The sequence below is a fragment of the Oryzias latipes genome, chromosome 14 (assembly GCF_002234675.1).
Source record: "Oryzias latipes chromosome 14, ASM223467v1".
Taxonomy (NCBI): domain Eukaryota; kingdom Metazoa; phylum Chordata; class Actinopteri; order Beloniformes; family Adrianichthyidae; genus Oryzias; species Oryzias latipes.
The window spans coordinates 13,307,930-13,325,100 of record NC_019872.2 but is presented as its reverse complement, the minus strand read 5'-3'; the positions used below and the strand labels follow the sequence as shown (position 1 = coordinate 13,325,100).

Below are 17,171 nucleotides of genomic sequence, written 5' to 3'. Positions count from 1 at the left end.
TTGTCTCAGAAAATACAGCATGTTTCCATGTTTTCTTACATGTGGTAATAAAAATAACCTTGTTTTTAGATTATCTAAAAAAAATTTAATATATGATCAAAATTAAAAATAAATGCAGGTAGGTTTTTCTAACATTTTCTTTTCCTTTCTTTGTATTTTTACTTAATTAAACATTTTTACTTTCTCCTTTTTTGGAAAAACTTTAGGAATTCTATCCGTACATCAAGGAATTGATTAATATTAACCTATTCACTTAGGAAATTGTTCTTTTTTTGTTCAAATAACAAGGAATATGTGTTTTTTTACTACCACAAAAGGATAAAGTGTTTCAATTTTCAAATTATAGAACTTGTTACCTGAATAAGTCTAAATTTTAAGTAATCAATATAAAAATGTTGCCTTTTTTTCTTTCAATAAAACCAAAAATGTAAATATTTCTCTGAGCTTTAATTTTTCTTTCCTTTGCTGCATTGTTACACTTTCAGGGGACAAAAGTAGCAGCAGAAAGAGGAAGGACACAAGAGAAACGGCTTTAGGGCCATGAAAACCATTATTATGTTTTTGCTGATAAACTTTAATATCTTTACGTCTTTTTTTTTTCTTTTGATTTCGTAGGATCAAGGAAAGATCGGCGTCATATTCAACGTAGGGACAGATGACATCACCATCGATGAGCCCGCTGTCATTGTAAATGATGGCAAGTACCATGTTGTGCGCTTCACACGCAGTGGTGGCAATGCCACTCTCCAGGTGGACAACCATCCTGTCATTGAGCGCTACCCGCCAGGTAAGGCTACCAAGAGAAAACCTCCTGGTTATCTTGACAAGGAAAGAAAAAACATCTCAAATAATTCAATTGTCTTGTCATTTTAAGGAAATTTTGGAATTCATTCCAGCTCAGGTTTCCAGTGAGCTGGGGGAAAAAACTACCCAAATGTTCTAAAGTAAAAGCTTGTTTTCTTGTCATCGACTGCTGATATTTTTGCAGACTGTTCGTCAAAGAGGTGTTGAAGGCTTGGTGGCCCAGATGGGTTCCATAGGTATCTCCATGTATAAGTGTTGCTGAGCTAACGTGGTCCAAGTTTAATTCGAGCCTCTTGCAAACATTTGGGCTGGAATCCAAAGTCAGCGTTTCATGAAATATGAGGGAATGTGACAAATTCTTGTTGACATTAGACAGTTTTTTTACTCTGCTCCTATATAAAACCTCTAACTTCTTAACTACAAGCTTGATTCAAAGCTTGGTTTTTTGGTTTATTTGATCTATAAGGGTGAATTTCAAAAAAAGGGATATTTCAACAATACCTACAGAATAACAAGTTTTCCTCTGATTTCAGTGCTATTGAAGCTCACGTGCATGTTCAATTGTCAGGATTTTTGGAACTGCCTGAAATTGTTGTTTTGCAGAAGAGTGATCTAATTAAATTTATATTTCTAGTTTTGTTGCTGCATTTTTTAAACCAGCACATGAAAATCCTCATGACTCAGGATCTCCCAGGCTTTTTTATGGTTTAAAACAAATTATTCATCACAGATTTAGATCATTTTCATCTTCTTTCAACATGGTTAACTTTAAAGTCCCACTCTATTTTAAAAGCTTTCCCTGATGGTTATGCCGTTTTTAGCCAAAATAAAAAAATCTGTCTTGTTTTTTTTTTAGGGCATAGTTTCTGCAGAGCGGCAGGAGTTCATTAAAATTGCTCTCTGAGTTATCTTGGAAAGGATAACTGCTGGTAGCAGCTTATTTTCTGCGTCACAAATAAAATCTTTTTCGAACTGCATTTTTAATCTGCTCCTGATTCACAACGATTTAAAAAAATAAATACTCGGAAATTATATTTTAAGCTTTATTTTCTTTATATATGTCCTCTATCATCAGAAAAAAGCCAGAAGAACATGTTAAAAACACATTCTTCTTCAGAGTGGGTCTTTAAAAAAGCCTTTAAACACTATATATTATCTTTATTTTGCTTTTTTTTGCCAGTTATTTTAGGTTTGTAAACAAAACTAGCAGTTGTATTTTTTAATAAGTCCAGAGAGTAAAGATCTAGCCATAATGTCAACAAGAATAAAATGTTAAAATCTATTTTTGAAAATGTGACTTATAAGTGTTTTGATATATTCTTCTTTTTCTCATCTAACAGTGTGTTTAATGGAGCGCTGAAGCCTTTTCATATTTCATTTAAATCCTAAAATGGGATTTTCCTTTTTTCCATCATTAGCCTCAAATGATACACAATTGAAGTTTATTTGCTCCGACTGCAACACTCTTGAGAATGTTGTGTTGACGTGCATTTTCACAACACATGGTGCTTCACTGAATGGATGTTGCAGTTTTTACACCGTTTGCACAGTTATTAGTCGGGGCAAAAGCCAAACCTGATAGGAATTTCAATCTATCCATTTTCCGCCCCAAATCAAATAAATGAGTGATTTTTTTGTTGTTGTCTGGGATGAAGCAGCGTCAGGGGGAGCTAAGGTCTGATAATAATGCGGGCATGATTATTCGGCAGCCAAATTAAAAAGCAAAAAGGCAAAAACATGCAAATGCCTCAAACAAGCTAACAGTGGGGCCACAAGACAACCATGGAAAAAGGTTCCAAATAAGCTGCAAGAGAGTTTAAAGACACGCAACGTTCCCAGGGAACATTTCCGCTGTAAGTGTGCGAGAACCCAAAGATGTTCAGAATGAGCAGAGGGTGGATTTTGACATGCTGAAGTGTCAAGACTGACTGGAGACAGATGAGGCCCTGGAAAAGGTTTTATACCTGCTTCCTGCTGCATTATGGGATGCAATTATTTCCAGCTCAATAATGGACTCGGATTGATGGAGCAAAACAATTCCTTCCTTTACAGTCATACGGGAGGAAGGCCGTGATCTAAACTGCAACGCTTAGGCCAAATTCCACTGCTTAGAAAATGACCCTTTGACACAAACCAGATTAATAAAGATATCACTTTGCATTTCTGAGTATTTCATTTGAAAATGGATGTGAATCCGGAACAGATAAAAAAAAAAGCAGTTTGAAAAAGAGCATTTTTGTGACCTAGAAAATACGTTAGGCGGACCACAAGCTCCCTGCTCCGCTCCATTCTGATGCATCCACTTGTAGTCGACCAGATCCATGCGCGTCTTCGTTTTCCTCCGGTGAGCTGGCATCTGGCACTAAATTCGATGGCTGAGAGCTCCAATATTGCTACCATTTTTGTTGCTCTGGCAATGTTAGCTTGCCCCTGTGAGGGACAGTAAGCTAGGGGGAAAGCGTGTAAACACACAGCTTAGTTATGGATGATGGGAAGGGGGGGGCGAGGTCGCTTTCCATCGCCTCTGAGTTGCCAAATTCGCCAACTCAGAGGCGAATTTGTAATGAACTCTGCAGGAACAACGACACAAGTTATTTTTAAATTTGGCTAAAATCATCATGATCATAATTAAAAGACCACCTTCCTCCACTGCTGCAGAGCGGGGTCGGTGCAGGCTTTGTAGCCATTACCATGACAACACATCGCACCACATCGTATAGTATCCGTATTGTTTTTGTGGAAAAACAATTTCAATCTAAAAAATGAAATTACTAATGATGAAATTTATTTCTATTTATTTTGTAAGTGACCATGGTATAAGCGCGATCATTTATCAGAGATTGATGGACTTTGCGACACAATCAGACCTCCATCATCCATCAAGTTCTGATAGCAAACAACTTTTCGGGGATTATGCCTTACACAGTAGATAATATTAATTTCCTAATTTCTCTGTAATTGTATAATCGCGCTAATTTGACATCCATATTTAAAGTAGCTCAGAAGAGGATCAAATTGGTTCTTTAATGACTTTCGTCACCCAAAATATGATGTTTTTTTCACTGTTTGATGTAATTTTTGAATCCAACTTTTTTTTTTTTTTTTTTGTGGGTTTACAACCCACATAATAATTGTGCAGGCGGTGTATTCCAGCTGCAGCTGTGAAGTTATCTGAGGCTTCAGCTCTCCACCTAAAAACAAGCCTTTTTCAAAAGCTGGGTGTATTTTCTGTGTTTCTTCTCTTAACCTGAATTAACCTCCATCTTTGACAGGGAATGAAGTGACTGTTTCTGAAAGTTACTGAGCGTTAACGTTTGCTGCAATAAATAGCTAAATAACACTAACTAGAGTAGTTCATTATAAATAGCCTAAACTTTAATTAACATTAAAGCTGTAACTCCTGTTAATTAGGTTGGACTAAGTAAAGCGGCAGTTTGTTTTAACTTGTGAAGACTGTCAGGCCGTGTAACCTTGTTTCTAACCATGTGACCTTTGATCCTGCAGACTTTAACCTTTAACCTGTCTCTCCAAATTCTTTGAAGGACACTATGATAATGAACGACTGGCTATTGCTAGACAAAGAATCCCATACAGACTCGGTCGGGTAGTTGACGAGTGGCTACTCGATAAAGGTAAAAATTAATTGATTAATTAATAATTAATTAAAGCTTGGAAATAAATAACCTTTCCCCTTGTAGAGGTGCAGTGCCAGAAGACAAGGGTGTGACAAGTCTCGAGCTTTTTCCCCCAATTCCATCTAAAATCGAAAAACACTTATTGGCTGTGATTTCTTTCTGTTTTTTTTTAATGGCAGCGGTGAAATGACGATTGTGTGCCGTTCGGCCGCCTTGTCCGTGGTTTTGTCACGCCTTGTGGTGATGCTGCACCTGAAATACTTCAAACTAAACTAGTTAAAAGCATAACCCCCCTGCCTAACCCCTCCCTCCCCCCCATTCTAACCACTGTTCATAAATAGAAACTGTGTGTCAATCTCTTTGACGTAAAATCTCTTAAAATGTTGTATAACACTACCAGAGACTCTAACCCGTGACAGGACATGTCTACACTCTGTCCTAAATAACACTCGTACCTGTGGGATCCCTCTCCCTTATCCTTTGGCCTGTAACCCTGCATCCCCCCACCTCCCCCTTTGTAAAGATGCAGACAGCTAAGCACTTGACCCCCCCCACCGTGTGGCTCACGCTGCCGCCGTAGAGCGCAGCCGCTCTGTCGGAAACTGTTGTGCCTGGAGCCTTCCGGCTCTGTGATGTCACACGTTCCCATATGAACTGGGTAAAGGGGGGATTTCATTGGCCTAATGGGAGAAATGGTGTTTTTAAATAGAAGATAAACTTTATTATAACTTCTGTTTCAGAGATGAATAAAATACCCTTTGCATAGCTTTTCCAGTAACATGTTAAAAGGAATCTTAAAAACTTCTAAACTGCTAAATAGGGTGTCAGCTTTCTACTGCTTTAGAAAGTTTAAATGAATGATTCCCCTCTAAGTGAACACCTAAAAATTTAAACATGTCTTTAATGAGTTATGGTCATTATCACGACGCTTCCCTGTTAATTGTTCCAATCGTTTTTCCTTTGTCCGCCCTGCCATTCCCTCCTTTCTTCTGTCTGTCTGTCCGTCTGACTTCAGGGAGACAGTTGACCATCTTTAACAGCCAGGCAGCCATTAAAATTGGCGGTCAGGACAAAGGTCGGCCCTTCCAGGGTCAGATTTCGGGGCTGTACTACAACGGCCTCCAGGTTCTCAAGTTGGCGGCGGAGAGCGACCCCAGCGTTCAGGTGGAAGGGAACCTGCGCCTGGTCGGAGACTCGCTCTCCGTGTTGACCACCGACATCACTTCCGCCACGCCGCTGCCCGTGTCCGACATGTCGACCACAATCATGGAAACCACCACCACCATGGCAACCACCACCACCCGCAGGCAACGCTCACCCAGCCTAAGGGAGAGCATCTCAAAGGTCAGAGGGCTGGACAGCACATCTGAGGACAGCTGGGGGCTAATCTGCTAAACACACAGCTAATTGGTTCAAGACTGAGATGAAGGATGTTCTTAGAACAATTTTCCAAACTGTTCAATCAGTGAATCCTTATACTGTCATTTGCTTACTTAGCATTTTGATTAGTTTTTCTTAGAGGACCTAAACCAGATGGACCCTTATCCGAGAATATATTTGTGAAAAATCCATAACTACTATAATTTTTGGAGTATAAGTCGCAAATATTTGCATAATTTGATCAGGGGTGCGACTTATACTCAGGTGCGACTTATATGTGATTTAAAATTTGTTTTTTTTTTACGTATTTGTTCATGTGTTTGTTATTTCTTCATTAATAGCCACTAGAGGGCACTGTAGGTGTGTGTATCAGTATTTGATACTGACAGCAGCAGAGAAGAAGAATATAATCTACTAGACACTTTTTTTGTTCCTCCCAGGTTTCAATATGGTTACGATAATGAAGCGTGCAGATAATAAATCTATTGTTATCTATTCCATTATTATGATTTGCCTTTCAAGAAGAAATTTTCCATTCTTGTTCCCATATTTTGTTAACTAAATGTCTTCCAAAAGTGTGACTTATAGTTTGAAAAATACAGTAGATTTGTATTTAACCCTCGGCGCATTGCTTTAGTTAGGGAAAACATGAACCAATATCATTTAGGCTCTTTAAGTGAGGTTTCTTTGGCGAATGTTGGTCTGAGAATGCTCAGTTTGGAGAAGTATGGAGTCTAACAGGCTAATGATGAATACGAAATAAAAATAACAGAGTTAACCATTGGGAATAAATCAGAACTGAAGCATTTAACAGCGAAACAAGCCATTTTAATTGCTTAAAGTGGGTTTTCTCCAGTTTCCTCCCACAGTCCAAAAACCTTCCATCACTTGGTGATTCTAAATTTTCCCCATAGGTGTGAATGTGAGTGTGTGTATGTTTGGTTGTGTGGCCTGTTCAGGGTATCCCCCACCTTCACCCAACAGAAGCTAGGATAGGCTCCAGCAACCCTGGGAGCTCGAGAGGGATTTAGTGAGTTCTGAGAATGGATGGACGGATGCTCTAAAATGCATCAATACTACATTATGTTGTAAAGGGGTCTCAAATCCCACATAAGCAATAAAAACAACGAGAACTAAAGCTAGAAACATCAAAGCTTAACCTTCAGTCACGGATCACGGCCCTCGGATGGCGCCCTTTAGTGTGCTTCCTCTGTAGGATGCCATTGCAAATCATCACATATTTGTTTGTGTGCCAAAGTGTCAGACAGCTTCAGGGGTAACAGCTCCCTGCCTGACTCGCTTATCTTCAAGCACTTGGTGTGAACAAGGTATAAAATAAGGATTCCACCTCTTAATGGGTGTTAGACATAAATGAACTCTGTCATCACCGGGGCTTTTAATTATTATTCTGTGTACTCAGAAGTTGCATTGTTTTCCATCGTTTCAGTGTGTATCCGAATATGTTTCTTTACTGTGTGCTGGAAAGGTGAATTAAAAGCAAACAACAAAAACAGGGAAATGTCACTCAGCCTGGGAGGAACATATGATTATTGTTCTCTTGGATGCTGGTACAGGTAGTACATGGATGCATCCAGGAGATGAAGGTCTCCAATCAGCTGCACTTTCTAGCATCTTGCAAATACAAACACTGCAGCGGTATAGTAATGCACTACTACCACTTAATCATCAGCTACAGCCCTTGATGGTGGTGTGTTTAACAGTTCATTTGCTTAAACAGCACATTTTCCTAATTCTCTTTCAGCCTCAGAGCTCTGATGATATTTTGGTGGCATCAGCTGAGTGTCCGAGTGACGACGAGGACCTGGAGGAGTGCGAACCCGGAACAGGTGGGCTGTTGAAGGCTAAAAACATCAGTTAACTCATTATGATTGTTGATTTTTTTGGGAATTCTAGAGATTTTTTTACTAAATTGAGTGAAACTCCCTTGTCCGGGTTTTTTCTTCAAGTCTCTGAGCATACATGTGTGAGGCAGCTGTCCTAATCTAGACTTTTATTGAGGATTTTTGGGTTTAATCCATCTTGCGTGTCTCTATAAATCACCAAACCGAACTGTTCGGTGTGCTGCAGTCATTAAGAAAGGATGGCGGCGGGTCAGATCTGTGACAGAAACACGCTGTGGAATTTAGGAATGAGCGTGCCCTCATTACGCTCGCCTCCATGCTTAAGATGACCTTATCTGATGGGTTTGTCGTTGGCCGTCCCTGCGACACGTGTTCATTAATCTCGGTCGACTGAAATTTATCTTTCTCAGCCAGAGGACATTCTGACTTCTAAACACATGTTGTCATACATGTTTGAAGAATAGAAAAAAGACCCCCCACCCCCATTTCTGCCTCTCGTCCTTCAAGCTTTGCCCTCCGCCAGAGGACACTGTTCAGGACAGAGATCACTGATTCTATTCATCATCTTCCTAAAGAGCTCCTCACCTTTGAGTCTCATTCTTAGACAAACTCATTGACTGTATAAGAAAACTGGACTGAGCGAGTGTGACGTCACCCATAGAATGCTAGCTACAAAGTAAAAAGACAATTCAACCGCCATTTCATTCACCATACGGACGCCGCCGTGTTGGAACCAGAAATCGTCAGTAAGACGATGATTTCTTGGAAGCGAACTTCACAAATCTGTCAACATTTTTAAACATTCAACCTGAGACCACCTAAGTTTATTGAAACATCTGATTGGTCAGTTTACAATTTGAATAACTGGTTCTTAAAATGAAGGATTATGTTAAAAAAATTGTTTTAAATGTATCAGAGCAGGAATGGTTATTCTGACAAATAGAAGGACTAAGTTATATAGCTTTTTATTTCTCTATGAAAGTCCAATTCTCATATACAGTCAATGGACTCCCAGGGCCCTGCCTTGTTTGTAGCGTCCAGTCTTGTACCCGAGGACAATCCCCTTGCCTCGATATTTTTGTCAAATGCAGTAGCTGGTCTATTTCGTCTGATACTGAGAGTAATCTATAAAGTTCACTTTCTTTGTAATACCTCTTAACTCAGGTAAAACTGACAGTATTCTTCAAAATCTGCTCAGATCTGTTGCTGCATTTTCTTTCAGTGTTCCCACATTTATTGCGGGTGATATGTTCCATAAAAAAGCCACAATAGGGGAAATCTGCAAAGTAGAATTATAAATGTTTTAAGGCTGTAAACCCCTCTATACTCTTTATCCACTTCTCCAAGACAGACAAGAACATTTTCACACTTTTTTTAAATCGTCAAAGTTCTGATCTTTATAGAACTAAACAAAGATCTGATCGTGATCAAAGATTTATCTAACATTGGCAAACTGAACGCATCCTGTACAGGAGACACAGCACAGAGGTGATTTATTAACAAAAGCCAATCAGGATCCACTCAAAAAAAAACCTGTGACACAGCAAGACTGCAAAAGGTGAACCGCGATATAGAAGGGTTCACTGAATTCCTCTTTTTCTTTCTTCTTTGTCACAGAATTCTTATTTGTTTCTTTTGGTTGAGGGGGTCCTTATTCTTTTTAGTGTCTCCAACTCATCATAACGTCTTTTCTGACTGCGATACAAAACTTTGATTACCCACACCATAAAGAGACTACCGCTGTGCCCTCCAAGTAAAACAAGGGGACATGATATTATGGAGCAAAAGCTACCCAGGTGCTGCTGAGAACCAGCGCTTGATAAATTGATCATCAGCTGCTCGTCTCCAGAGTTTTCAGGTGTGTGTCGAATAGGACGCCAAAGGGGAGAGACGGCAGCAGAAGTTTAGCTTTCCCACTTTGGCGTGTCAAACTCCGTGTCTGTACTGTCAGAAAACAGATGAACGAGTATGATTGCTTTATATTAGGACTGAAAGGAGCATTTTAATGAACTGAAGCAGCCTTTCTACACGTGTGTGTGAGGGAGCGCTAACGGGCAGAAGAGATGACTTAAAGCTGCGTTTTAACTCCCGGATCTTTGTTCCTGCATTTGGTTAAATTTCGTCTAATAAAAATCGCGGCGGTGTAATATGTCATAGCTTCTAGTTCCTCTGAGGTTATGTTAACCTCATTTCAGAGCCTGGTTAGGAACAGGTGTTCATTCATAATGTCCTGATATGTTAGACCTGAGAACGGGCTGGCTTTTATTCCTTTCCTTTGTGCTTTTTTATGTGAAAATCACATTTTATATGATGTTAAGCCTATTTAGTTCAGCTAGTCTTCAAACTGTTATTAAAGCAGCTGAAAATATAATGTTTGAGGAATCTTTTCGAACGATAACCTGTCTGCTCTATTGTGCACACAGCCATTTTTGGGGGTTTTTCCCAATCTGTTTGTGTCTGCCTGTTAGCCCCATTGTGTTTGCCGTATTGGAATAGTGGTGGCGTGCAGCGACATTTATTATTCCGATCATTCGTTCAGAGTTAGCTGCTTTTGGTCTGATTGCTCAGTAAGATGCAGACGAATGAACAGATTGTGACTCCGCCTCCATAACAGAATCGGAGCTCTTCTAATTTAGGGTACCCTACCTTCTCTGTTTCCTTTCTAGGAGGTGAATTAGTGTTGCCTATAATAACAGTGGACTCCCTTGAGCCCCCATCCATCGCCACCCGCTACCCTTTCATTCCTCCTCCTCCTCCCACCCACCTATCCCCTCTCGAAACCACCAAAGAGTCCCTGATACTCCCCCCTCATCCCTCCTGCCCCCCGGACCAGGAGGACTGCGGTGACCCTGTGGAGGTCTCGGCCTTCGGCTCAGGGGAGATGACGGAATCCGATGACGAAGACTTTAATAAAAACTCCCCCATGGTCACCGACAGGACAGTCCTTCCTCCACCTCCTGCCGCTGGTGACAGTGGAGTCCACAAACCCCGTCCCTTACCTCCTTTTATCCCCACCACCAACCCCGACCAGCTCCACATTCCTGCAGGCAAAATGAACACCCGTGACCAGGTGCTTCTACCCCCTGCTCCTCCTTCCTCCCGCAACACACCGGGACTAACTTACCCTCCCAATTTTCCCCATGTGCCCACAGCCAACCCCACAGCCTCAGATGAAAAGAGCCAGCACGTGGAGGTGATCAGGGAGGCCAGCAGCACCACAGGCATGGTGGTTGGCATCGTGGCTGCTGCTGCCCTCTGCATTCTTATCCTCCTCTATGCCATGTACAAGTACCGCAACCGGGACGAGGGCTCCTACCCGCCAGACCAGAGCCAGAGCTTTGCCAACAGTTCGGCCGGGGAGGGCAATGGGGCCGTGGTCAAGGACAAAAGCACGGCGAAAGGCTCCGTGGCCAAGGCCAACACAAAGGGCAAAAAGAACAAAGACAAAGAATATTACGTCTGAGAGCAGAGAGGAAACAGACGTGGACTAGAGGAGGAATTTTGTTCTGCAACCCGGACTTGTCAGGTGGGCCTTCGGGGGGAAAAAAGATAAATAAATCGAATAAAAAAACACAGACCACAAAAAAACTGCACAAAGCAAATATATATTGCTTTTCTGTGTCTTGAAAGTCAAAGTTGCCCATTAGTGATAAATTCTTCTCGACGACACGAGATCTGACTCATCCTCTGTGTCCAAAATGTGCACTCTGTCAGCATTCATCGATTCCTTGTTGAAGCATCATCTCTTATTTTGGTTTCTACGAGCTTGGAGGAAGAAAACCCACTTTGGCTTTGTAAATAGCAGAGGTGTGGCTGTGTACAGAAAGTTCCGAGAACATCCGGTTTCTTTGGACTTCTTCGTGATGCTGTATCTTGAGTCTTAATGTCCCCCAGATATGATGTGTGAAGCACAACAGGCCAAGTTTTTTTTTTCTCTCTCAAATATCTAGCAGCCATTCTGAGCGTGCAGGAACTCGGAGGAAGCGAGGCTTCCGTGTTCATCCTGTGGTTCCGAAAGTCCCCCGGTCATTCCGGTCCAGAGCGTCTCACGTCCACTCTTACAAGTGTGATGGGTCAGAAACATTACCTGTGTGAGTAGTAAGTGTGCCATGCCGTACCAAGTAGGGATAATCGTGAACATGTCGGCCAGCGACCGCCAGTGGAGGTATTTCTCTGTAAACACTGCTTGTATGTACTGTATATACATAGAGGTTGGAAGCATCAGTTTGCCGGGTAAGGTAAGAGGAAGACACACCGTCTCCTTCCAAGCACAGATTTTAGGACATCGAAACAACCCAAGCAGCTTTGAAGAGCACAAAGTCGCAGGTTCCGGCTGCTGACCGCACCCCCCGTTGATTCTCCTCAAACTGTCATTGGATAATCCAAAAAGCACATTGAAAATGTTAACGCTTGAGACAGAGATGTTCCTTGTAAAGCAGCCAAACATGTATTTGTTTTCTATCAGTTATCAAAAGACTATTCTATGAGGTGAATAATTGAAAATTTGTGAACTGTATTGATATTTCTCCGATATTTCCGTGTATCTTGTCACCACCTTTTCTGATCATGTTCCATTTTCAGATTGTCTTTCATTTGGATCACTTGTTTTGGGGGTTTTTTTTATAAAAAGCACACTCCTCTCAAAGCTGCAGATGTGTTTGTTTTTGTCGGATGGAACAAACCATTGTCACGTTTGGTTGTACAATTTTCTTTCTGAACCTGGTACTCAATGAAACAAATAATATGAAGCCATTCTTCTCTGTTGAGTTATTTATTCATACGCTGTGATCTTTTTTTCAATGAAAGTGCCATTCAACATGAGCAGCTCAGCACTCGGAAAATAGACCATTCCTCACTTATTGCTATTGTATAATGTTCATGTGAAATGGATCTTAATATGTGTACAGAACGTGGAAAAAGATGAAAATACACTTGATTATATACTTTGTACACACTTGTGCTGTTTATTGCTTTTTGCAGTCACAAAGGAGAGGTTTTTTTTCTTAACTTCTTGGACACCAACGGGGAAGAAAGATTTACACTCACTGGTCAATTTATTAGGTACACAGTCATCGATTCTACGAGGTACTGGAAACATTCCTCAGAGAGTTTGGTCCATATTGACATGACAGCATCACGCAGTTGCCGCAGATTTGTCGGCTGCACATCCATGATGCGAATCTCCTGTTCCACCACATCCCAAAGGTGCTCTATTGGGTTTAGATCTGGTGACTGTGGAGGCCATTTGAGGACAGTGAACTCATTGTCATGTTCAAGAAACCAATCTGAGATGATTCCAGCTTTATGACATGGCGTGTTATCCTGCTGGAAGTAGCCATCAGAAGATCGGTACACTGTGGTCATGAAGGGATGAACATGGTCAGCAGCAATACTCAGGTAGGCTGTGGCGTTGTAACACTGCTCAATTGGTACTAAGGGGCCCATACTGTGCCAAGAAAATATCCCCTACACCATTACACCACCACCGTCTCCAGCCTGAACCATTGATACGAGGCAGGATGGATCCCTTATTTCGTGTTGTTCACGCCAAATTCTGACCCTACCATCTGAATGCCGCAGCAAAAATCGAGACTCGTTAGACCATGCAACATTTTTCCAATCGTCTACTGTCCAGTTTTGGTGAGTCTGTGAATTGTAGCCTTAGTTTCCTGTTCTTAGCTGACAGGAGTGGCGCCCTATGTGATCTTCTGCTGCTGTAGCCCATCTGGCTCAAGGTTGGACATGTTGTGTGTTCAGAGATGCTCTTCTGCAGACCTCGATTGTAACGAGTGGTTATTTGAGTTACTGTTGCCTTTCTATCTGCTTGAAACAGTCTGGCCATTCTCCTCTGACCTTTGGAATCAACAAGGCATTTCTGTCCACAGAACTGTCGATCACTGGATATTTTCTCTTTTTCAGACCATTCTCTGTAAACCCTAGAGATGGTTGTGCGAGAAAATCCTAGTAGATCAGCAGATTCTGAAATCCTCAGACCACACCGTCTGGCACCAACAACCACACCCCGGTCAAAGTCACTTAAATCACCTTTCTTCCCCATTCTGATGATCGCTTTGAACCGCACCAGATGGTCTTGACCATGTCTACATGCCTAAATGCATTGAGCTGCTGCCATGTGATTGGCTGAATAGAAATTTTTGTTAATGAACGGGTGGAAAGGTGTACCTAATAAAGTGACCAGTGAGCGTAGATCTACCTCTATTTCCTGTAAGCAAAAACTGACAAGACGGACAACATTTCTAGTGCGGCTTATATGACCACAGAAAGGGCTGTGTTTTTATTCCATGCTCAGTGCTTATTGCCTCACTCAATCTAACAAGATTAGAAGTCTTGGGACTGATCAAACCCAATAAATGCACACAGATGAATACTACAAAGGCCAAACTTCAGTAATTACACCCATTGAAATGCTTGACATGCAGAAGCAGCATTTCACACAAATTGCACGTTCCCAAAAAAAAGTGCTTTTCTTCTTTTTTTTTTTTTTTTAAAGTGTCTTACACTTGAGTTTCATCACTTTTTGTCTCCCGTCTCTTTCCTGTTTCAATTCTCAGTGATGTAGAGGCTGCTCCTGTTCATTTATTAACGCTGGGATGTCCACTAGTGCTTACAGAAACAAAGTGGGGTTTCGCAGCATATCTTTCTTTAAATAAAATGAAAAATACCTTAATTTAATTTTTGAAGGTCAAACATTAGGCCGGCTGAACTTCTGTCTGAGGTGGTGGTGATTTGCACCACAGTATGCTGTCAATTTTATAGCTGCACTGAGCTTTTGCTTTTTCTGCTCGCCATAATTCCTAACAATAAAAACAGTTCTCCCTTTCATGTTGCAAGACTCAATGCTATATACCACAATATTGAGCATATCATACACACCAACGATTGCTGTAGCGCTATTTTAGATTCTGTGTTAGATAAAAGGTTTTTTTTAACTCTTAATTCGAAAGTCCTCACATCCAGGTGAGCTCTGTGACAGCAGGAGCTAAACCGTGCAGAGGATGAATTCATTCTTTTTTTATTATTAGTTGTTAAAATCAGAAGATTTAGATGAACATCTTCAAGAAGACAGGAAAAGTGATGTTCTTAGGCAGCAGATCAGCCTCAAAACATCCCCTCTGGTTAGTTCTGCAAACGGAGGCTCTGGAGCCACATGTGGTTCCTTTATCCCTTCATTCTGGCCTTTTTGGCTCTGAAGAAAAATGCTAACGATTTCAATAAATTATGAGTTTGTACTTTTGGTTAATTTGTTTTAGGCTATTACGTTTTTTTTTCCTTTGTTTTAAGATTTTTAACATAACATAACTTACCAAAAGGCTGGTAAAACGTTTGATATATTTGTATCTTCTGCTGCACAACAGTGTCTAGTTGTTGTTCAGAAGAAAAGTCCTTAAAGTATAGAATTGCATTTACAAATATAGATTTTTTGGGGGTAAAAATTAAACACCAATGTAGTAATGTTTATCCCCTCGACGCCTGAAATAATTTCCAGCTATGAAACAAAAATGTCGCTTATGTTTTTGCTTTTATGTTGACGCTAAATTAAGGTAAATTTGAATCTGAAGTGGTTTGGTGCATATTTGCATTAACAGGCATCAAGGGGTTAAATTCAATAGTAAAAGAGAAAAGGAAGAAGAAACACTAAAGTCACAATGTTTAAAAAAATGCCATGTTTGACTCTTGCATTTTCAATTCATGTACATCTGCTGCAGCAGGAGGATCATATTTGACACAGGGTGTATTTTATTTTGAAAGGAGCTTTAATGTGCTGCTGTCAAAAGTAAAAGTAGTTAACATTGTCATATAGAAGAAAATATAACAACCCTGCGACAGACTGGCGACCTGTCCAGGTTGTTCCCTGCCTTCACCCACAAGTAGCAGGGATAGGCTCCGGCAGCCTGGTGACCCCGAAAGGGAAAAACGGAATGGAAAATGAATGAATGAATGAGAAGAAAATATAATACTGCCATGATCAAATAACTGTAGATATTTGAAAGCAACATTTTATAAATGAAACGCAGGTCACAAAAACATAACTACGTTTATTTTTCTAAACGGTGGCTTTCCTGCTCTGGTGGATTTTGGTCTGTAAGAAACTGCCCCCCTAAATGGCTCCTTTATCCCTAAAGGTTGTAGACGTCTGGTACATAAGATAAATTCAATTATTTAATTTAAAAAAAAGTTTTATGCCTCTTACGCACCCTGATCTCCTTGATGTTACAGGTTGCAAATATTGCTTGTGTGCTCCTGTCTTGTGTTTCTGATGACCTCTGCGGAGTGTTTGAGGAACTCTGTGGTGTGGACCCCCGTCATGTTTGGTCTGAGGCTGAAGCAGCCATCAGTGTTTCTACAAAAGGCTTCAGTGAGACTGAATTGAAAGCCAGCAGGTTCCTCTCTCCTGTCGGCCTCCCTGTGCTGACACTGATGGGAACGGTCCCGTGGGCTCGGACAGGTGCGGTGTCAGCACGGGTCCAGCGCAGGTGAGTTCTGATTCAAGGTGACAGAGGGGTTTGGAGGCTAGCAGCTACAGGAGACGATAAGCCACAGCTGGGAAGTGTTGAGATGTCACAAGGGTATCTCAACAAAACAGCTCTGACAAGAAAAAGCAGGAGACAACTGTTGGTTGCTGTCGACACAGCAGCCAGGTCTACAAAGCTTTTGGGTAAGGATGTGAATATGTTATAATTTGTGGCCTGCGTGTTTTTTGGTTCTGCTGTTACTTTTTCAGGCATCCAAACCACCTGTGAAAGACCTAGAAATTATGTTGTCTGGTCAAAATCTTAAAAAAGATTACCGGTATATTTTATTGCTTTTATAGTTTCTATTATTTTAAAGTAATTCAAAATCAGATTAAAAAAGAAAACTCCAAAGAAAACTAAAATATTTAAAGACCATATATTAATGCCAGACATTGAAAAGGATGATTTTCTTCTTCATTTGAATTTATTTTTATATAATTTATCATATTTATTTCACCACAAATCCTGTTTTAAACTATATTGGATTGACACTTTACTCCTTCTAAGCCTTTCCATTTGGCTTTTCTGTGTGATAAAATAACATAATTAGTAAATACAATAATCCGGATGCCTTACCAATTTTCTCTTCTATTGTTAAACTTTCTATGTTCTGGGGCAATATAGCAGTTGCAACACTCAGAGAGCCGCTTACATTTGTGGACCTTATATGAATTACTTAGCAAGGTCAACTAAAGGTTAAAGGTTTTTAGTGGAAGCCAATGCAAGGGCTAAATGAAGAAGCACATCCAATAAGTAATACAAGGGATTGAAATGAATATTTAAAATTAAGAAAATATATATTTTAACATTTATGGGGAAAACAGATCCATCCATTCAAGTCACATACCTAGAAAATGCTGTTTGGAAGAATTTTAGCCAGTGATGTTCCGAAATACGGTGCTATTGTAAAAAAATATTTTAAAAGTTATTATCTATATTATAATCTTTATATTTAC

At 40.5% G+C, this 17,171-nt stretch overlaps 1 protein-coding gene across 8 annotated transcripts in view; it reads left to right on the top strand.

The window, feature by feature from the left end:
- The window catches only part of LOC101165088 (neurexin-2), a 170,758-nt gene extending 158,127 nt beyond the window's left edge, over positions 1-12,631 (top strand). For 3 of the 8 annotated variants that reach the window (XM_011483510.3, XM_020708859.2, XM_020708858.2), the window contains 5 exons: positions 616-787; positions 4,347-4,436; positions 5,455-5,783; positions 7,582-7,666; positions 10,348-12,631. In XM_011483510.3, the coding sequence (XP_011481812.1) occupies positions 616-787; positions 4,347-4,436; positions 5,455-5,783; positions 7,582-7,666; positions 10,348-11,144 (1,473 nt within the window). In that variant the 3' untranslated portion in view covers positions 11,145-12,631. The remainder of the gene's footprint in view (positions 1-615; positions 788-4,346; positions 4,437-5,454; positions 5,784-7,581; positions 7,667-10,347) is intronic. The other 5 variants (XM_020708864.2, XM_020708865.2, XM_020708861.2 and 2 more) reach the window with 3 other exon arrangements.
- Positions 12,632-17,171: the final 4,540 nt, after the last annotated feature.